The sequence below is a fragment of the Trichosurus vulpecula genome, chromosome 1 (assembly GCF_011100635.1).
Source record: "Trichosurus vulpecula isolate mTriVul1 chromosome 1, mTriVul1.pri, whole genome shotgun sequence".
In the NCBI taxonomy this organism is placed as follows: Eukaryota; Metazoa; Chordata; class Mammalia; order Diprotodontia; family Phalangeridae; genus Trichosurus; species Trichosurus vulpecula.
Window position 1 is genome coordinate 496,623,912 of NC_050573.1, and position 23,320 is coordinate 496,647,231.

At 35.1% G+C, this 23,320-nt stretch overlaps 1 protein-coding gene across 2 annotated transcripts in view; it reads left to right on the forward strand.

Annotated features, from left to right (window-relative positions):
* TUT7 (terminal uridylyl transferase 7) overlaps nucleotides 1-22,805 on the forward strand; it is an 85,524-nt gene extending 62,719 nt beyond the window's left edge. For both annotated transcript variants that reach the window (XM_036738857.1, XM_036738864.1), the window contains exons 26-29: nucleotides 2,944-3,269; nucleotides 8,894-8,967; nucleotides 10,100-10,163; nucleotides 21,802-22,805. In XM_036738857.1, the coding sequence (XP_036594752.1) occupies nucleotides 2,944-3,269; nucleotides 8,894-8,967; nucleotides 10,100-10,163; nucleotides 21,802-21,869 (532 nt within the window). In that variant the 3' untranslated portion in view covers nucleotides 21,870-22,805. The remainder of the gene's footprint in view (nucleotides 1-2,943; nucleotides 3,270-8,893; nucleotides 8,968-10,099; nucleotides 10,164-21,801) is intronic.
* Nucleotides 22,806-23,320: the final 515 nt, after the last annotated feature.

The window sequence follows — 23,320 nt, forward strand, 5'->3', positions numbered from 1 at the left end:
CCCTATTCAGATCTTCATTACTTAACTTTTTCTATGTCACGTTCTTTACATAGCAATAACAACAGTTTGTTTTGTATATTTCTTATTCATAACCTGCAAGGTGTAAATTAATAATAATAACTGACACTTATGTACCACTTTTAGATTTGCAAAAACAAAAAATCTTTTTAAGCACATCTTCCTTTTTAATTCTACTCTGCCACTATCCACTATGAGGTAACTATTGCCAGTGTGCTTGTTTCAGTTTTACAGCGGGGCCAGTGGTTCAGTAACTTGACCATGGTCACCCAACTAGTAAATGTTGGAGGTGGTATTTGAACTTGTGTCTCCTGACTTCCAGGTACAGAGCTTTTTCCAAGACGCTCTGCTGCCTTTGTCATACTCTGCTGCATAGGGGGTGTGGAATTATTTGATCAATTATAGGAATATCTATTTTAAAGGTTAAATATAGCTGCAGTTCTCAAACTTTTTGGCCTCAGGACATTTTACACTCTTAAAAATTATTGAGGAGCACAAGAAGCTTTTCTTTGTGTGGGCTGTATAAATAATGCCTTAGTATAGGTTTTCATGGACATTTTTTAGCTCATTTGCTCAGTTATCCATGTTAAAATATGTCAAGGCTTTTCCGTTGTTAACCTGGATTATCAAAAGTTAAATAATTCATACTTTTTATATTAACTAAAGCCAGTCTTTTTGCTTCATGCAAACCCTACATTTCTGGTTGACATGTTTGGAACAAGCACCTGGAATTTTGATTGTTCTATTCTAAGACAAATAGTTCATTTATTCAACCTTTACTCAAATAGTTCTGATTACAAAGGGCAAATAATAGTTTTGATTTTCTGCTAACATAATAGCCTCTTCCCATCTGTGGCTAAAGGTACTTTACAATTCAGATTGTTCAGGTCTGGCAAAGAATTTTAATGATTTAAGAAAGGGTGTCTCCCACAGAAGAGGTTACTTACACAATATCAATGGGTTCCGTGAGTTTTGAATTCCATTGGCACTACCTTGGGCTTAATGAATCAAGGAGTATTTGCAGCCAGACGCAGAACTGATCTTTGTAACAGTTTGTGGCAACTTTGAGCCAAAAGAGACAGGAAGTTTTCTTTTGGGAAGTTAAATTATAATTGAGTTAAGTTGTAATTTTACAAACAGTTTTTTTTTCTACGTAAATTTAATATCTCTCTGTGCTTTTTAAAAAACTCTTTTATTTTGAGAGGGCTAAAGAGTTTGCAGGAATACCAGAAGAAGCCATCAGCTTGTGCTTTTAATTAAATGCTTTGCTATTTGGTTTTTGGTTTCTTGCCTTTTATGTAAAATTGACTATACTGGCTGCTGTTATACAATGCAAAAAGCACTGAATGCCTCTGGAACCAGAGCACCAAGGTTCAAAGCCCATCTCTGGTGCTTGTTATCTGCATGTCTTTGCTAAAGTCATTTATCCTCCATAAGCTTCAGTTTTCTCATCTGTAAAATGAGGAGATTAGATTAGAGCACTTCCTTTCAGCTTTAGATCATGATTCTTTGGTTTCTGAGCGACATTGGACCCAAGTAACACAGTGGCCTCAGAGTTAAGTGGAAGACTTTTGCCATACATTAGTTTATAGCACTAAGATAATTGGCAACTGCTATTTCTGTATTCAGATCAAGGAAAATAGCTTATTCTTTGCTTTTTCTAATCATTGACATACGCAAATAATGTTAGTAGTAACTCACTTATCCACAAGTCATTTAGTAAGCAGTATTAGCTATCTAAAACATAACCAAGAACCAGAAAACAAGTCGGGGGAAAATCCTCATGAGCAGCTAGAAGAGATATCACAAAGTATATGCACTAAGTAGGGCTCGTATATTTTACCTAAAGAGTAACCTTTCAGATTCTCATCATATCTTGTAGTTATAGTTATAAAAATCATAGTTGGGGGCAGCTAGGCAGCGCAGTGAGTAGAGCACTGGCCCTGGAGTCATGAGGACCTGAGTTCAAATCTGGCCTCAGATACTTGACACATGTACTAGCTGTATGACCTTGGGCAAGTCACTTAACCCCAATTGCCCTGCCAAAAACAAAATAAAAAATAAAAATCATAGTTAGCTGGTTTCTCAGACTACAGTAGATATAAATAAGAAAATTAAAAGACATGTTAATGCCTTCTTACAAAAGATGTATAAGAAAACAAAAATCAAATATACAAATTCAAAAGCTAGAAAGGGTTTTGGTGTAAAGGTGAAGAACCCTACATACCTTAATGGAAAAATAACCTGTCTCTCAATTGCTGTAAATCAGAAGTCATGCCTGAGATATCAAGAGAAAGTTATCTTCTGTTCCCTATAGTCTGTTTGAAAGGCAGAGTAGTATAGTAGATTGAATGCCAGACTTAGAACTTGATTTGGGTGTAAGTGGCATGTTATATGTTATATGTGGGCAGCTAGGTGATACAGTAGAGGGAGGAATGGACCGGAGTCAGGAGATCCTGAGTCCAGATGTGGCCTCAGACATTAACTATGTGACCCTGAGGAGGTCATTTAACCTCTGGCTGCCTCAGTTTCCTCAACTCTAAAATGGAGATAGTAGTAGTATCTACCTCACAGAGTTGTTAAGATCAAATAAGATAATATTTCTAAAGCCCTTAGCACAGTGTGTGGTACACATCACCATGCTTAATTCACATAAACTATCTGTAGGTAGCAGGCTTCCTCATCAGTCCTCTGGGATCGTGGTTGATCATTACATTGATCAGGGTTCTTACAACCTCTTCAAGGTTGTTTTTCTTTTCAGGTTTGTAGTTATTATATAAATTGTTACATGTGAAGATGTTCTCGTTCTTTTCACACTACCTCGTTTCTCTGAATCCATCCTTTTCGCTAAAGAACTTGTTTTTTTTAGGTGAGTGCCAGTGTTTTTCATACTATAATTTATGTTGTTGTAATACTTTTATACAGAGTGAGGCGCCGGCATGATCATGAAGATAGTAAAAACCAAAGATATCCTGAAAACAATGAAAAAAGAAACAAAGAAGACAAAGAAATTCAAAATAAGAACATGGAAAGAGAGATGTTGGTGAAAGAGGGAAAGTTACAGTGCACACCTCAGAAAATCAAACAAGGAAGAGGTGTAGCCCTGGAAATGGGAAGAGACAAAGTTTCCAGGCAATCATTAGAAAAATGGAAGCGACAAGATGACAAAGACTTAAGAGAAAAACGTTGTTTTATTTGTGGAAGAGAAGGACATATTAAAAAAGATTGTCCACAGTATAAAGGAGCCACAGGTATGGTAATGACAACAACTTAGTATTTGTAGGATACATTTCAGAAATGTCCATTTTAAGAATTCTTCAGTAGTTTTATTTATTTGCTTAGTTGAACAAACAAGTTTGTTCCAGAAATAAAAATTGATCCTTCTCATTACCAAGGCTAACCCCTTATCCATCCAGTCTCCTCTAGCAGAAGGCCTCCATAGTCATCATATATCTCTCTAATTCATTTATTCTTTGTTACCTACAAACATGCCCAGGCCTCCCCATCCTTAAAAAACACTTATTTGATTCTTACATCTCCTGAGGCAACTATGGCTCTCCCATTCAAAGTTAAACTTCTAGACAGAGCTATCTTCTTTCCCTCTCTTTACTTATTTTTCAATGTAGAATGGCTTCTGATCTCACCTTTCAACTAAAACCATTCTCTCTAAAGTTATCAGTGATTTCTTGATTGCTGAGTCTAATGGCTTTTTCTCAACATCCTTCAACAAGCATTTATTAAATGCCTATTAAGCATCAAGCACCATGTGCATAACATACAATACAATAACAATACAGTACAATAAAAACCAAAAACCCCTGCCCTTAGTGAGCTCGCATTCTAATGGGACATCATTCAAACAACTGAACAAAATAAAAGAGGAATGGGAAAGGCTTCTTACAGAAGGTGTAATTTTAGCTGAGACTTCTGGGAAGCCAAAAGGACGAGATGAAGAAGAAGATAATTGTAGACATGAGGGACAGCCAGTAGAAATGACAGTCATGTGATTGAATGTGGGAGGAACAGCAAGCAGGCCAGTGTCATTAAATCATAGAGTACATGAGGGGAGTAAAGTGTAAGAAGACTGGAGAGTTAGTAAGGATCTAAAGATAAAGGATTTTCTGTTTGATCCTGGAGGTAATAGGGAGCTACTGAAATTTATCGACTAGAGACATAACATGGCCAACCTGTGCTTTAGGAAAATCACATCCTATAAGTAACAGCTGAGTAGAGGATTGATTTGATTGGGGAGAGACTTGAGACAGGGATATCAACCAGAATGTTAGGAGTGCTCCCTATTAACCCCCCCCCCTCTTCCTGGATACTCTATCCTCTGGGTTTTATGACTGCTCTTCTGGTTCTCCTACCTGTCTCATCATTTCATCTCATTCTCCTTTGCTGGATCATCATTTGTGTGCTGTTCCCTAATTGTGGGTATAGCCAATTCTCTTTTGAGTTGTGTCAGCTCTTATGAATTTAATCATCTTTATGCAGATGACCCCTCAGATCTATATATGCAGCCCTAGTTCCATTTCCTGAGCTCTAATCCTGCATCTCCAGGTGCCTGTTGCCTAATTTGAACTGGATGTCCCAGAAACCTCTCAAACTCAACATGTCTAACACAAAACTCATTATCTTTTCTATTGAGGGCAGCACCACTGTTCTTTCAGTCACTCAGGTTGTAACCTTGGAGTCATCCTCAACTCTTCATCTTTCTTCACCCATTATAGGTAATCATTTGCCAATCTCTCCATTCCCATGACCACCACTTTGACTATGGCTGTCGCTTCTTCATTTATCTCCTTTGCTTAAGTCTCTTTTCCTCTCCAGTACATCTACCATACAGTGGCCAAAGTAACATTCTTAAAGCATGTGTCTGACCAAGTGGCTCCTCCAGTGACTCACTAGTACTAATAACACAAAATACAAATTTCTCTGTCATTTAAAATGTTTTCTAACTTGGTCCCAACCTACCTTTTCAGACTCACTGTTCGTTACACCCCTTCTTGCATTCTGTGGTCTAACCAAACTGGACTCACTGCTCTACTACCTAGCACAGACTGTCATCCATCCCTGGAATGTACTCCATCCTCTTCTTAGTTTCCTTCAGAACTCAACTGCCATGCCACTTTCTACATGAGGTCTTTCATTTTTGTCTTTCCACCCCAGCACAAGGTATATAGTAGGCAATAAATATTTGTTGATTGAATGAAGAAATTAAAATAATCATGGTTTAAAAAGTCAAATTAATTTTCTCTTATTATGACTGTTGGATTTCTCTTAGTTTTTTGTAGGGGAAGTGTTATGAAGGCCAGTTTGATGCCATAAATAACAAGTTGCCCAGTCATTCTCTCATGCCTAAAAATGCAATTTTGTTGACCAACATTGGTATTAGAGCAGCCTTACCTGGTTTACTCAGAACACATCCTCAGCAGTTTAAATAGCTGCATGGAATCTACACGGTCAGGGGCAGGGAGGCAGGCAGCAGCTATCGTTGGTGATAATTAAGTAGCCCAAATTCATTCCCAACTGACATATTTGAAGTGAGTTGATCATCTCCATTAAAAGTCAAGTTTCTATATTTAGTATCTTTCTTTTCAGTTTTATCAAAAGTGCCAAGGAATTTGTTCAAATTAGAAGGAGGAAACTAAGCCATCTCCCATGAAAGTATTCTTTTTATTTCTGAATAACAACTCTGGATTGAAGTAGAAGGTACCCTGTGGCTGTCATAATTCTACTTTTTTAGGGACTACAGAAAAAAATTGTTGGTACTGAAAATTTTCCTAAGCATTAATATAAAGCAATTACTATAAAAATAACCACTATAAAATAAAATAAAAAATACTGAAGTAACAAATAAAAATTAAATTAATTATGATATCCATAGCTCTATCATAACCATTCTGTTCAAGGGACAAATTCTAGTCTGTTTTGTAAGACCAGTAAGAAAAGAATCACAATCAAAGTGGATTCTAAGGAAAGAAAAATAATGCAGTATTTCTTTCCTTCTTCTCCTTTGTACCTTCCTGTATACTTCTTAGAGCCATTAGAAAAATGCCCTTTGTGGAAAAGGCGAAGTACACGTATTCTGTTTCTTGATGTGATTTTCATACAAGTGAAAATAAATTATTTTTACTCATATGAAAATTTTTACTTAAATTTTCTGTAGTCATTTAGCAACAGTGCCTGGCATATCGTAGGTGCTTAATAAGTGCTCTTTTACTTGTAGGCTACATGAGCCACATAACTATGAAGTAGAACTAATCACCATTGCCCTCCTTTTTGGTGTAACAAAACAGCTGTGGACCTCAGAGTTGTTTTAATTTGCATTTCTCTAATTATATAGAGCGTTTTTTCATGTGGACATTGATAGCTTGGATTTCTTCTTCTGAAAACAGCTCATTCATTTGACCGTTAGTCAATTGGGAGATGGTTTTTATTATCATAAATTTGACTCAGTTTCCTGAAGATTTTTTTCCTGAATTTCCTGCTTCTCTCTTATTTTATATGTAAGAAGAGAGATACAGTATAAAATGTTTTGGAAAAGAATTATTATCATACTGTGATAATTGTAAAAATGTCATTTGATGTTACTGTTAGATGTTACAGTACTAGTTTGATGTTATATTAATGAAAATAGGACTCCCGATATGGAGTAACTTATGCTAAGTGGTCATAATGCCTATAGAAGCAATTAGACAAAACAGCATCAATATTTTGGTGTTGTTAATTCTGTGTCAGGCAGGTAAAGCTTGCAGCTTTCTGATTTGGGCTCACTCTTGACCTGCTGCAGCGGCCTTGAGTCATTCTCCTGCTGTGAGTTAACAGATAGTTAAGAACCTCCCAGTTTTACTGGCACTTCACCTAAGCCTGAATTTTTTTTTAATTTTCTTAATAGTATTTTATTTTTTCCCATTACATGCAAAAACAAATTTTAACATTCCTATTTTTTAAATGTTGAGTTCTGAATTTTTTTCCCTCCCTCTGTCATGTCACTCCTCCCTAAGCTAAGCCTGATATTGATAAAGAACCCACTCCGCTCCCCCCCCCCCCCCCCGCCCCAGAACTTTTCCAACTACACTTTGGTCAGATTAGGAATGAACCCTCCTACATTTGGCACCAATCACCTGTCTGCAACCATGCCCATTCTTACTTAGGGTATAGAAACTCACCACTGAACCCCAGCTTTGAGTGCGTTCCCTTCCCAGCATGTCTCCCTCGCCCTCAGACTGGGTGAATTTCTTGCAGGAGAGTACAGTCCTCTGTTTATATTGTGTGTGTATTCTTTGTTTTGCCTGCATGCTACATCACATCGTAATAGTAAAGCTCATGATTATATCATTGTCCTGAATACAAATTTTCTAAGAATTCTGAAACCCAGGTATTTGCTTTAACTTGAGCCATGAGGCCAAATAAGTAAATTATGGCCAATGACAAGTTTGGAAATGATACTACAGAGTTGTTAAATGAGTGAGAAAAGAGGAAGAGGAGGAAACTAGGCTATACAGCTTTTACTAGGAATTTGGCTGTCAGAGAGGAGAGCTATAGGAAAATAGCTTGAGAAGGGGAATATTAGAGTCAGGTAAAGAGTAGGAGGTGTTTTTTTGTTGTTTTTATTTTTTATTTTATTTTTATTTCTAAGTAATGGTGGAGCCTGGAGCATATTTGTAGGCAACAGGAAAGGAGCCAGTAAATAAGGGAGAAGATTAAAGATTTAAGAAACAAGTGTGGGGAGGAGGTTTTATAGTAATTACAAAAAACTTTTAAGACAAACAGCTTTTACAATGATAATATACATTTTAAACAGTCTTTTTTTTTTTTAATGAAGAATACATCAGTAGATGCCACAGTTGGGAAACATTCCAGAGTCTGGTACTTTATGTTATGCAAAACAAATAATTGCTCACCTTATTGGTACAGTATGTTAACAGTTTTGCTTGCTGAATTTTCTTGGAATTAAGTATACGTGGAAACAATCAATTACAATTCATATTCCTATTTTTACTATATTAGAAGTGGAAAAGAGTGTCTTTCATCCATTTGATGCTTGTCTCTTCTCATCTTTCCCATCCTTATTGTTGGCTAAGAGTATGCAAACTATCTAGAAGCTCAGATTAGAATATTCACTTTCAGGAACAAGATATATACTACCTACACCAGTTCAGATCACAACCTTTCAGCACATTCTTATTTTGCATGTATTTTCATAAATCCTCTATCCAGTGTTATAGAAGTCTTCTGATTTGTTTCATTAATGCCAGTGGAAAACATACATAGTCCATATGAATTGCTTAATTTTAAATTGAACCAAATAATCTTCATTTCTAATACTAAATAACCAATTAGGCAATGCAGGGGAGAAAAAAGAAAAGATGAGGAGTTCATTAGAATTCCATGGGTATTCATTAGAAATTAGGTTTACATGGACCAAACAACAGAACTGAAAACTAATTATAATGACCAAGTCGGAGAAGAGTTGGAAAAACATATCTCCCTTCCTTCCCTGCAAAGGTGAGAGATTATGGGCAACGTTGCCTATAGCGACAGATACGGTTGGCTGATGATTGGTTTTGCTGACCCACTTATTTTTTCCTCTTAAGACTTGGTTACCAGGTATGGCTTACTGAGTGGAGGAGGAGAAAGGATTTATTCAGAAACTAATGTGATGAAGTAACAAAAACTGCACCAATAAAATGTTTTAATTTTAAAGTAATCAATTAGCTTTTCACAAAGTGATATTCTCTTTATGAATATCACTTATGCACCCAAGGCAAAAGATAATTTTGCTTTGACAGAAAATTTTATGCACAATTTTTAACACAGAGATGCTGCTTTTTATTTAAAGTAGAATCATAAAATGCTCTTTATTTTAAAGGTGTGTCTAAATCGGATGGTCAGTTTGGGTCTTCTTCCCCTGGTCCCTTGAAACAAACCAGCAAACTCAGTCAGGTAAGCATAGGTCAAAATTCTACTTAGTCACTGTATCCCCTCAATACTTCATTTCATTTTGTAGTTACTTATCAGGAGCTTTATATTTCAAAGAAACAAGGACACACAGTTACATTCCCATGGATGTTTTTTGCCCTAAAGCAGATCACAACCCCTTTAACATTCAGGAGATGATCTAAGAATTACTGTAGCCAGGAAAGCTGGTCCCAGCAGTAGCCAGCCTGTTCCTCTGGTGAGAGGCTACATACTAAACATTTTTCAGCATAGTGTAGGGCATAGCAGGGCTTGTTCTCTATTGTCATGGCCTTCAATAACCAAGATTCCTTTCCATGCCATGATGAAGAATAAGAGAGTAGCTTTAGTAGAAGATGACATGATGCTTTAATGTGGCAATTCTCAAACTTTTTGGTCTCAAGATCCTGTTACATGCTTAAAAAAATATTGAAGACCCCAAAGAGTATTTGATTATGTGGCCTATACCTATTAACATTTACCATGTTGAAATTTAAACTGATAAATCTTTCAAATATTTTTCAATTCATTTTAAAATAATAATAAATTTATTAAACATATTAAAATAACATTTTTTATGAAAAATAACTGAATTTTCCAACACAAAAATAATTTGTGAGAAGGGTAGCATTGCTTTACATATTGTTACAAATTTCTTCAATGGCAGGCTTAATAGAAGACCACTGGATTGTCATATATGTTCTGCATTTAATCTAAATGCTATATAACATAACATGTTCCTATATATTGTTTTGCTTAAAATAACATCTTAGTAGAATTTTGAAAATAACTTTGACCTTGCAGAGCCTCTAAAAGGGTCTCAAGGACCCCTTGGAGTCTACAGAACACATTTTAAAAATCACTGCTTTAATGTGTTCTTTTATTTCACATATCTGTGTTTTGCCATCCAAGTTTCAATCATAGCTTATATTTCTTTATTTTCTCTGGTATTGTACAATGGCAGGTGGAAAGGGCAGGGAAATTTTAAAGTTAATACTTCTGTGAGTGAAAATTACAGAATGTTGACATTTAAATCATCTATTTCAACCACTTTTTTATGTAGTTTAAATGTTGGTTCTTTCAACATGTGTATGATCAATATACCTTCTTTGTTTTTCAGGCAATTCATTTACATGAAGAAAAAAAGAAACAAAAAGGAAAAATATTTTTGAGTCCCCACTCAGGTATGTGGATTTTTACAATAATTCATTTCATTTTAACATATGCTGATATACACCATAATTTTTTTTTCCTTGATTGAGGTTTCTGCTCCTCCATTTTTTCCTATTCTACTGTTGCTCCACTTTTTTCTCCTGCTTCTGAAAGAATAGCTGTCTTTGACATCACAAATATTACATGCATTTGCCAGGATAAATATTTTAACCTAAAGGAACAAGCAGTTGCTTGCTTTTTAGATTTCTCTTATAAAGAAAGAGAAATAGTAAACACTCAGTTCCTTATTATCTTTCTACCAAACCTCTTAGAATGAGCTTCAAGGATGTTAGGCCCTCCACGCAGTGGGGGGAAACCAGCCAGGCGCTGGAACTGCTGCCATGTGAGCTCGTTGACTGGAATCAAAGGTATTTAAACCTTTGTTCAAATATTAATATTGAATTTAAATGCTAAGCCTGAGTGTTGAAAAGAAATGAAGGAATTCTCACAGGATTGACTGCAATTAATTTTGTCCTTTTTTTATAAAAGTAAGAGTGGATGAGACCCTCAAAGATTAAGAAAATTTACAAAGACTAGCAGCAGGCCAGAAATCAGGTGCTTATATCATCTCCTTCCCCACTACCTTCATAATATGAAATATGAAAAGGAAAATTTTGCAAGCAAACAGAGCATGTGGTCTCTGCCTTTATAATACCTGATTTAAAATTTACAGCCTAACTTTTGATCTTCTTAAATCTAAATGCATACCTTTAAAGAAATTCTTAAAATTTGTAAACTTTCTTGAAGCAGTAAGACTTTGGTATTTATGTTACAAGTGAATAATGAATACTTGAAAAGGTACTAAGCTTTGTACATGTCAGTTTATCTGAAAACATATGGGCATTTTAGTGGACTGCATGCTCAAATTGAATCAGTAGTGTGCAATATTTGTCAAAAAACCTAATGCATTCTTAGGCTGCATTACTAAGAGTCACATGGTATCCAAGAATCAAGAAATAATAATACTGCTGTACCCTGCCCTAGTTAGATCACATCTGGCCACATTGTAGCATTGTGTTCGGTTCTGTGCACCATGTTTTAGGAAGTTGGCAAGTGGCTGAAAGAAAGCAACCGAGATGGTGAAGGACCTCAGGGTTTTTCCCTGTGAAGATCAGTTGAAGAAACTGGGAATGTTAGATTGCAGAGAATACTTAGGGTTCACATAATAAATATCTTCCATATGAAGGGCTGGCATTAGAAGAAGCAATGGATTTTTTTACTTGACCCTAGAAAGTAGAACAAGAGGTAAATCTAGGCTCAAAGTAAAAAATATCTTTATTAGAGCTGTGCAGAAGTGGAATGAACATCTTGGGAGGTACTTGGCTTCCTTCTTCAGGCTAGATAACCATTTGATGGGGATGTGTAGTAGAGGAATTATTCCTGTTCAGGTTTGGGTTTAACTAGATGGATTCTGAGGTCCTTTCCTACTTGATATTCTGTTAAACTAAATCTCATTTTGACCTTTGTGTGGCTGCTGATCAATTTGGAAATGCAAAAAAGTTACTTCATAAGTTATTTTACATACGTACCAGTATAGAAGCCCTCAAGCAAAGTTGTCTAATTAAAATTCCCATTGTCAAAGTTTTTTAAATGTTTGTCATGGGCCAAACTAATAGCAAGTATTGGTACATGAAACAATTTTTTTCAACCATATATCAAGAGGAAAACTCTCCTAATTCTGTAACATATAGACTGTAACAATTATCTGGGAACTAAGGTCATTTTGAGGCACAGGCATCCATTGTTAACTAGGTCTAGCTGCCAAATGGAAGCAAATTGGGTTGGATAAGAAGTAGAAGCATGGTAATTTGCACAAGAAATCCAGAATGTTTTAAAAGGGAGAGCTTAAAATCAAAATATAAAATCTTTTTGATGCTTGTAGAGATAAGAAGCTTTCCCTGATTAGTATTGCATCCCCCCTGTACGTCATTGTATTTTATACTTCATTGTGCCTACATGGCTTTGTAGGCCTAAAAGTAGTTGTCATCTTTTATATTTTGGAATTCCTTGTGTTTTTAGGTTTTAATCACAAAAAATTGAAAGGGAAAAGAATTTTAATTATGTACTCAACAATTGAATACTACTATAAATATCAAAAAAGTTTCAGTTTATTAACCACTGAATAATACACATAGAATTGTAAAATTTAAACTTTTTGCATCTTAATTAGAACAATATGATATAACTATCGTTTCCATAACTCCTTAAAGTTTAGAGAATGTTTTCTTCACAACAGCTCTGTATAGTATAAGGCAGTGCAGGTCTTATTTTGCACATTTTACTAAAGAAGAAATTGAGGCTCTAAGAGCTCACATAAGTCACCCTATTTTCATGGCGTAGTGAAGTGTCTGCCTCAGGATCCAAGACCCACTCTAATAACGCTTTCCAGGACACCCACACTCTGTCTATGAAAGTCATAAAGATTTGTGGTCTGCCACTTTCCAAATCTAGCTTTGTATCACTTCCTAGTTACAAACTTGGGGTTTTTGAAAATGTGGTTATAGTCTCTATGTATGGCATTCTTGTTCTTTTGATATTATTTCATAGAAGTCTTTCCATATCCTTTTACATTTGTCATTTTTATGGCACAATGATATTCATGTACATTAATATTCTATAATTTATGTAGCCATTCTGCAGTCATTGTTAAGAGTTCTTCACTTCATAGTGAAATAAAGAAGTTTTGCATATTTTTGTATAGCTTGTGATGTTTTATCATTTACTGTGTATTAGCAGGTTCTTAGCAAAGCACTTACACCAGTCTGCCAACAACAATGTAATAAAAGTACCTGTATTCCTGACACTCCATCACTATTTAATTTTGACATTTTTTTTCCAGTTTGGCTTGGTATATCTTAAAAGTTGCTTTCATTTTTTTTTTTATTTTTCTGGTTGTAAAAGAAGGTAAACAAGTTTTTACGTGGTTATTAACAATTTCACAGAATCTCAGCATTGGAAAGGACCTTAGATGTCATTTAGTCCAAGCCATACCAGAACAATCCCTTCTACAGCAAACATACCTGATGTTCTTACCCATTCCTCACACTCTCATTTACAACACAGATACAATAAACCTCACTCATATGTATCCATGGTTGACCTCTAATACATGCACATAATGGGTCTATAGCTTCACACAGTCTTATAGTTTCATGTATAACCATAGCATAAATATATGATCCTACATTCTTGTCCCATAATCACATGTAAAAATTATACTACAGTCAGAAAATTAACAGAAATAGTAACTAAGTTGTACTTCATCCTCCTAAAGTATATCTTCATGTACTGATTCACAGTTCTACCACCAATGCATTAGTGTTCCTATCTTCCTACAACCCTTCCAGCATTGACTATTACTATCTTTTGATCATTTTGCCAGTGTGCAGGGTGTAAGGTAAAGTCTCAGGGTTGTTTTGATTTTCATTTCTTATATTAGTGATTTGAATCATTCTTTCATGTGAGTACTAATAGTTTGCAATTCATCTTTTGAGAAGTTTGTTCATATCCTTTGACCACTTATCTGTTGGTGAATGGCTTTTGGTCATATACATATATATGCACAGATTGTTTTTATATGTGTGTGTGTGTGTATATATATATGTATATGTATATATACACACACACACACATATGCGTGTTTGTGTATAGAGAGTATGAAAAACCCCTTATCATAGAAATTTGATAAAAGTTTTTTCTCCCATTGAGCCACTTCCCTTTTCCTAGGTGCATTAATTTTGTTTGTGCAGAAGCTTTTCACTTTCATGTAACCAAAGTAATCTATTTTTATCTTTTGTGATTGCCTCTATTCCTCGTTTACTTAGGAATACATCTCCTACCAATAGTTGTGAAAGGTATATAAAGTGCTTCTCTTCTGATTTCTTCCGTAATGTGATCTTTTTAATATTAAAAGGTCATGTCTCCATGTGCTATGTAATGTATTGTGTAATATTTTTTAGAATGTTGCTTTAAACCTAATTTCTACCAGACTGCATTCTAATTTTCCCAGCAGCTTTTATCAAATAGGGAGTTGTTTCCTAAATAATTTTATGTTTTCCAGTTTATCAAATACTAGGTAACGGAGTTCCATTGTTTCTGATTCTGCATTGTTTAGTGTGTTCCATTGTTATACTTGTTTTTATTTTTTTTAACCAATACCAGATAGTTTTGAAGACTATTACTTTATAATATAGCTGGAGGTCTGGACTTGCTGTTCTCCCTTCATTTCTGCCTCTTTTCATCATTCTCCTTGATATCTTTAATTTTTCCAAATGACTTTTATTACTATTTTATTGAGTTCTGTAAAGTATATTGCTTTGATCTCAGTAGTGTATGATGCTTGTTTTTGGTCTGAGATAGATACTTTTTATGATATTAAAACAAGGTGCCATTATACCTATACTTTGTAGGGTTTTTAGCATAAATGTGTGTTGTGCATTTTCAAAGGATTTTCATGTTTCTATTGAGGTAATCATTTGGTTTTGGGATTTTTTTTTCTTTTTAGTATAATTAATTTTTTTGCTGACAGAATTTTACTTAAAATTTTTAAATTGATGTTTATTAATGATTTCGGTCTATAGTTCTCCTGTGCTTTATCCTTCCCGGGTGTACAATTAGGATTCTGTTTCATCATGTAAAAGGAATTGGATAGGGTTTCTTTCTTGGTTCTTGAGGTAGTATTGGTACTTCTTCTTTAAAAGTCCAATAGAATTCTCCTTTGAATCTATCAGAACTGGGTGTGTTTTCTTTTGATAGTTCCTTTACAGCTAGTTCTATTTCTTTTTCTGAGATTTAAGACTCTTTTATCTTCTTTTCAGATATTTTATAATTTTGAAAGTAATTCTTTTTCTTCTTTTGTGTTCTCAGTTTTGGTAGCATATTGCTGTACATAGTAGGTTCTAATAATTCTTTTTATTCTAGTTCTGTTGGGATTTCTCTTTGCTCATTTATTATTTTGTTGTTTCAATTTTCTGCCCTCTTTTTAATCAGATTAGCTAAAGTTTTTCAATTTTATTAGCCTTTACAAAGAACCAGCTTTCAGTTTTATTTATCGTTGCTATAGCTATTTCAGTTTCCATTTTATCTATTTCTCCTCTAATTTTAATGTCTTCTTTTGGGCTTATTTTATTTGTTGGCTTTCTCTTTTTTAGAGTGCATAGTCAGTTCATTAATCCTTTACTTTTCTATTCTGTTAATGTATTTTTGTAGGGATATGATTTTTCTCCTGAGGACTGCTTTAGCTGCATTCCAGAAATTTTGGTATGTTGTTTCTTTGTTATCACTTTCTTTCACATAGCTATTAATTGTTTTTATGATTTGTTCTTTGACTGACTCAATTAAGATTTCATTGTTAAGTCTCTGTTGATACCTGGATCTTTTGTTTGTGTTCCCCAAACCACTAAAATCACTAAAACAATACTGCCCTCTTTTCCCTCTTATTGAGTTATGATTTGTAAAAGATAATATTTAATATTTCTGCCTTTTTGCGTTTATTTGAAATATCTCTGTGCCATAATACATGATCAGTTTTTTGAAAAAATTCCATGTGCTGCTGAGAAATATATCTATCATTTAATCTGTCCTGTTTAGAAGACACCATAAGTCTTTCAGCTCTAGTTTCTCCAGCATTTTTTTTTAGTTCTTTATTTTTCCTTTTGCTTGTGATTCTGTTACATTTGTCCAAAACTGAGAGAGGGATATTAAAATGTCTTGCCATTGTCTGTAACTTCTTGTGATTCAATTTTTCCTTTATCAATTTAAATTATAAGTTATTTGAAGCATATAAATTTAATGCTGATACTGGTTTGCTGTCTTTTTTCCTTTCAGTATAATATAGTTTTCTTGTTTATCTCTTTATATTTTGAATATTTGTTTTTGCTTTGTCTATAGCATGGCTGCCACTCCTGGTTTTTTGGATGCATGTGATACAAAGTAAATTTTTTTCCAGTCCCTCTTTTCCATTCTGTTTATATCTTCGTTTTTTAGTTGTGTTTCTTTTAAGCGACAGATTGTGAGGGCTTTTATTTAATCCATTCTGTCAGTCTTTTTCATTATATTGGACTGTTCATCTTTTCACATTTAAAATTCTGAGACTCAAGCTTATGTTTTCCTCCATTTGTCTCTAATGTGAGGGGGTTTTCCCCTTTCAAATTAGGCTTGTTTCCCCCTTCTGTAAAGATAGTATTTTATTACTAAAGTGATTTTAGCTTAATCTGCTTTAAGGCAACCCTGTTTCTAACTACTCTCTTCTGCTCAACACATGCAAATGCACATGCTTCCTTCAGCCATTTGTAGTTTTCTTTGTAGTTTTGGAGTTTTGCTTATTAGCTTCTTTTTCTTCCTTATATCTTATTATCAAATTCTCTCTGTTTTCTCCCTTTCACTTAAGTAGTTACGTAAAATCCTCCCCCTGCCCTTCTCCTTTCCTTTCGCATGTTTTCATATTTAGTTTTTAAATTTCATTTTCAGCACCTTTTTATAAAAAAAATAATTGCTTTCTGCTTTTCTCTTCATTATTATCTTCCCTTTCTGTCTATTCTAGACTTTAATTCTTTAATTCATGGCCCTTATACTTACTTAACCCTTCTTTAATCTCTATTCTTCATGAAATTAACGTTTCTAATGTATCTATTTTGGGTTCCTTCTTCCACATAGTTTCTTTGTTATTGCTTTGTAGAGCTTGCTCCCCATACACTCTCTTCTTCTGCTGTGTCTCACTTTTAGCACAATTAAGACAGGTGATAGAGAATTTAGAACTTGCTACCATGGTCAAAATTTTCACATGTCCATGGTGTGCAATTCACTACTGCCCTCTGACCTCCCTGTGATCATTGTGCTTTTCCCATTTACTATGAAGTGTCCTCTCTGAGTTCATGCCTTCTGACCCTGGTGGGTATCAGTTGCCCCCAGGATGAATAAGGCACCTGAACACCAAATCCCTGCAGTTATACTTGTTGCAAAGTCTCCACCTCCATTTGTAGAATATCTTTCCTCCCCCATAGGAATGTTCTTTAGTTGGCCTTCTCCTACCACTAAAACAATACTGCCCTCTTTTCCCTGTTTCAGTCTTTCTCTTCATCTCTTCACCTATTCTCTTGCTGGTTTTATTCCTGAGAGATTATAGAATACATATTTTCCCTTTTCTTTTGACTTGATTAGGATACATAACATATTCTTCTTTCCTTTTCCCCCTTTCCCTCTTTACATACTCTTCCATTCTTCAGTTTAGTCTCACAAATATCTTTGATTCACCTGTAGGTCCAGTGTTCTAAATTTTAGTCCAGGATGTTTCAGGTCTGTTTCTCCACCATTTCATCTGATATATGACTTTGGCTTTCACCTTTTTCTCCTTGTGTATTTTTAGGAAGAAGCTTAATGTAATAATTACCTCTCTGTTATTCTTTTGTTCTTCCCCCCTTAGTTGTATTTGTTTCTTTCTTATATTTCTGTTGTCTAGGGTATTTAAAAAGCAAATAGCTTGGTTATGTCTGGTTTTCTTTGTAGGAATGATCACCTCTTAAATTAATGGTAAGTCTCAGATTTGCAGGGTATGCCACCTTAGGTTGCTTCTTCAACAGCTTTGCTCTTTAGATCCCAATATAGCATTCTATTCCCTTCTGTGGTTTCTAGTGGGTTCACAATAGTCTTATATTAATAAAATTTCATTTCCTTTATATTTAAAGGTCTTTTTCTTGGTCTCTTGAAAAAATTTTTTGTCAGTGGAATTGTTAAATTTAACCCTTGTCTTAGAATTTGTGTCATAAGTAGTTGTTGTTCTTTTGTGAACAGTCTGTGGAGTTTTTCGATTGGTACTTGGCTTTCTGTGTTCAGGAATTCTGGATAGATTTGTTTTATTATTTCTTGTATTGCCATGTTCAGGTTTTTGAACTTGTAGTGTTTTCTTCTGGGAGACCTATAATCTTTAAAGTGTTTTATGTGCCCTGTCTTTGAGCTCAATATGCTTTGCTTGCATAGAGATCATATATTCTTTTAATTTTTTTCAATTCCAAATTCTCTCCTTCCCTCTGCTCCCTCCCCCACTTAGTAAGAAGGCAAGAAATACAATACATATAAAGTCAGATTATACAGTCCTTTAATGTAATTTTTTTTTGTTTCTCTTATTCCAGATTGTCCTTCACTTCTGTGCATTTGCATTCACAGTCAGCTGTCTCCCTTTTGTTTCTTTGGTGACGTTTGCCACTGTGGTTTCAAGTTTTTATAGTGCTGCTTTCTCGGTCTTATTTTTCTTTTAAACCACTTAGAAACATCCTGCTGTGGTTCCATGCTCTCTTCGGAATCCACAGAGGCCTCTACTTCATTATTAGGTGTTGATTCATTTTCCTTTGTCTTGCAATATTTATTCATAGATGACATTTATTTAGCTGATCTGGAGGTCATATTACCTTCTGTCATATCTTTTCTGTTGGTTTATTTGCTTATGCTCAAATTTAAGATGGAAAAAGCATCTCATCTTGCAAGATATTGCAAGAGATATCCTCAAATCAATGAATGATGTGCATATAAAAATTTAATCAAGAATTACCATTAGCAAGAAAATCATTCCAGGAAATAGAAGAACCTGCAGAATTCAAAATATATCTGGAGGAACTAAAGGTAGAACATAATGGTGATAGCTAAAAATAATGAGGAAATAACGGGACTGAGGCAGGGAGAGAGAGCTGACCAACATAGAGAATATGATAGGATCTAGAAAACATCAGGGAGGATGAAGAACATCTTTAATTGAGTTTCTACCTCCTCAGATCTTGGCTAATTTCCATCTTTTTTTTCTTCATAGTTCCTTATTGCTCATTTTCTGACTCCATTCCCCTCCCCACCCCCCACCCCCCGCTTTTTTTGCAGTTTTCCTTAGGGCTAGACCTCAAAGCTATCTCAGCCTTCTCCCACATTAGGTAATTCCATTTTACTGACCTCACTGTCTGCCTTCTAGGGGGACAGAACAAAAACCACATAAATGTCAATCTACTTTTTCTCAAATTTAGTGGAGCACCATACATGCTACACACACACTGGTGTCCTGTCCCAGTTCCCTTTCATATTCAGTTCTGTAGCTGAATACTCTTACAGCACAAAGCACTGCTACCTTGTCATTTTCTGGGGGTCTGAGAAGCACGAGGTTGAGTTGCAAGCCCCATGGGTCTGCTCATGCAGCCCTGCCAGGTCATGGTGGCTGGCAGAGAAATAGGTACTGAGACACACAGAGAGAGAGAGAGAGAGAGAGAGAGAGAGTGCATGCCTATGCATGTGCGTGTGCATGAGACAGGTTAAGCATTAGCTTTCTCTGCTATTAGAAATATTAGTTGGAAAGAGAAAGAGTGCTATAGCAGATATCTGGCTAATTTAACTTCTCAATCAGTGCTACATCATGCTTCCAAGACAGGCTTATGATCTGTTTCCTAAATTCATCATGTACTTCCTGTATTCTGGTCTAGTATAGTAGTGTCAACCTCATGTAGAAATAGAAGCTTACTATACATAAGACTCCCTGCAGTATGCATATTAAGTTTTGAAATGTAATATTATCTGTGTTTTATTGTATCTTTATTTTGTTAAATATCTCCCAATGACATTTTAATCTGGTTTAGTGCACATTTAGGAGGATTGTTGGGCCACATGTTTGACACCTCTGATCTAGCAGATAGTATGCTGGACTTAAAGTCAGGATGAACTGGGCTCTGATCCCACCTCATACACTTACTAGTTGTGTGATCCTGAGTAAGTCACCTGATTTCAGTTTCCTTATCCATAAAATAAGGTGCTTGCACTCACCTCTAAGGTCCCTTTCAACACTAAATCTATGATTCTACACTCTTCATTTTCTCTGATATCAGTTTTCCAGACCCTGTTGTAGTCTTCATATTGATTCTTTCCCTCTCTCTCTCTCCCTCTCCCCCTCTCTCTCTTTCCCTTTCTCTCCCTCCTCCTCTCCCCCCCAAACCCCATTATTTTTAGCACCATTCAGTTCTACCTTTAGTTTCTCCAGAGATATTTTGATTTCTACAAAGTCCTTTTTATTTCCTAGTATGATTTTCTGGTTAATGGTAATTCTACCATCTCCTAAAAGTCTAATTTACTAAAATGAGATGGCCAGATTAATTTTTAAATGTTTAGTAAATCATTTGTAATCTGTGTGTGTTTTCCTAAAGTAGCAATACAGTATCCTGCGCATCTTACTCATAATCACATTTGAGCCCATGAATTCTTATTGGGCCTCAGAAGCTTTTGCAAGGGTAAAGGAGCCAGGAAAGAATATGTTTATTCATCCACATGAGGAACAGAATGTGAATAAAGCACCCTTTTCGTATTCCTCTCTGCTGTGCAAAAAGATAGTGCATTTGGTCCTCATGAAAGAATCAACAGTATGATACGGGAGGCCAAAGAGTTAATGCAGTCATAGGCTGCATGAAGAGAGGCATGGTGTTGATAGGAATGTGACACTTCCAACTCTGCTTTACCATGGACAGATGACACCTAAACTGGGTGCTGCATTTTAGGGCATTCATAAGAGCAGGTCAAGGAAATACTGATCCAGTCCCCCCAAAAAAGAGAGAAATCAAGTAAAGATAGAAGAGAGAGGGCAACCTTACTAGACACCTGTTCATACCTGAAAATATAGAAAGACATACAGAGAAATTGGGAAACAAAAGATGAAATTGTACAGCAATGGTGAACAAAGAGACATAGTTTCAGTAAGAGTTTTTAGAATTCTAGACAGAAACCAATGTTGATGAGCCAGTACCCTTGGAGAAGATGGCTTTCACCTAACTACTCCATCTAATGACTTCTCCCACTTTCAGACTGGTTAATGGTAAATTAAAAGGACAGCTCTTCGTTTGATATTCCCATGCTTATTCTGACCAGCATAAACTATCTCTAACAATCTTATCATCAATCAAAAAGCACTTATGTTAAGTGTTTGCTTTGTGCAAGCACTGTCGAACCCTTCTGCCTACCCTGGGAAATTAAGTACTATTATGAGTAAGTGTAAGAAAGACTGAGGACTTCTTGTAGATGGATATTATATTCTTGATTTTTATATCACAACTGAGATTCTTCATGCTTTATGCTTCCCTTCCCTTTTCTGTGCTGTTATAAGGATGAGAGTAGGAGTCCTCATTATAGGTTCAGAGAAAGAAACAAGATCTTTCCTTTTGGTCCTACCCACTTCCTAGTGAGTTGTCATCAGAGCTCTGTTCTTTTAGCCTTTTTCTGAAAAGTACTGGTACAGGATATTGAGTTCAAGCAAGATGAACATTTGCCGTTTCTTTTCTCTCTCCCCAGATACCAGTCTGTACAAATCTTGTTTGTACTTAACCATTAGTGCTCACTTATAAGTCCCCCCACACCAACATAATAGCTAATTGTGAACTTAATAAAATTGTGCTAGTGTGATAATCTAACTTCATTTTGAAGGAGTTTCATTATCGCTAACCTTTCATATTTGAAACATTTAAAATTCTAGTCATGTGAAGATTTGAAATGAAGGCCAAACTCCCTGATGCAAATGATTAAAAGTAGAAAATAATTTTGCTAATTACAAAATGAATAATTCAAAGTTTGTTTGCCTTTTTGTGTTTTTCTCCATTCTAGGCAGCCTTTCCAATAAATACATGACTCAGGGAAAAGCCTCACAGAAGAGGACCCAACAAGACTCGTGAGGGAACAGAGCACCATTAATGGCATTTACATACACTCTGAAAATGAGGCTATTTTAGCTAAAGCAGCTTGGGCGTACAGGATATGGCAGCACATATCAGGCTCCAACTTAACATTTAAGGGAAATGGCAGTTGGTTGTTCTTGTTTTTTATTTAATGAAATTGCTAATTTTAAAAAAAAAAATTTTAATATTGTCCACCTGCCACAAGCACCTGCTCTCACTAAATTTGAGCAATTTAATTGAAATCCATTTTGTCTTTGATAACTAGGTTAAAAAATGTGTAGCTAGGGCCTAATATGTAATAAATATACTTCCCATGGTTTTTAATCCTTTCAAAACATACTAAAAATATGGTGTAGAAATTAGCCCTCCTCTCTCCCATGCAAATGTGTACTTCTCGTTTTGAAAAGGGAAAATGGTATTTATTGTTGTTTACTGAATCCTTATGTAAAAATGTTTCAAATGTGGACTGCCTCCACCATATCTGCAAAAATAATTTAAAGACATCTGTAGAAAATCTGATAATGTGGACATTAGTAAACTTCTATGTAAAATTTCTAAGGACAAGGCGTGCCATTGAGTTTTGTTTTTTGTTGTTTTCCCCTTCTCTTTAAATATGAGTTGACATACTTGCTGCACTTATGTAAAAATGGAGATGTGAAACAAGTTGTCCTATTTGATGCTGCTAAGAATATACTTCTACTATCTGTAAAACATGTCAGATAAATATGTTCTTTCATTATGGATTTCTAATGCTCTACAAATTGAAGAGGCCATACCTGCCAATCAAGATCTCAATATCATCTTGGGCTGTTTAAAGACCTTCAGAGATATCTTTAACTTGAAAAGTCACTGAAAAATAATGTCTAGTAAATGGTCCGAACTATGCTTCCATTATTTATGATTTTGAAATAAAAAGCAAATTTTCAATCTTTAGTTTTCTAACATTTTTTCTAATGTTTCTAAATTTCTTGACAGCATCTCAAAATAAATTTAAAAGTGAGCCATAATATTTTTGGTTCCTTTTTAAAAGAAAGCTATGTATAACCCATATACAACTTTCTAGCTATTCTTAAGCTTTATTGTTCTTCAGCCCAGTGTGGCCAGTTATTTCTCCAATATATTTGGAAAAGATACATGATACTAAATACAGAAAGAAGGACCAGGAAATTCTGAGGAAATGTTGATGAACGTGAGTTTGAATTCCATGTTTAAAATAAGAAGTTTGGGCTAGATGACCCCTAAGTTTCCTTCTGGCTCAGCATCTTCTGTGAGACTTTCTAAAGTTCACTTTAATTTTGTCTTTTGTATTTGTGAATGTAAATGAATGTACTTTTTCAGATCCTAATTTTTAAGTCTCTAACTTAACAGAAACCTTAATTGCATCATGACACACTGGTGACCATTGGTTCACAGTATCAGGTCCAGTTTCTGTGATACAATATGTATGA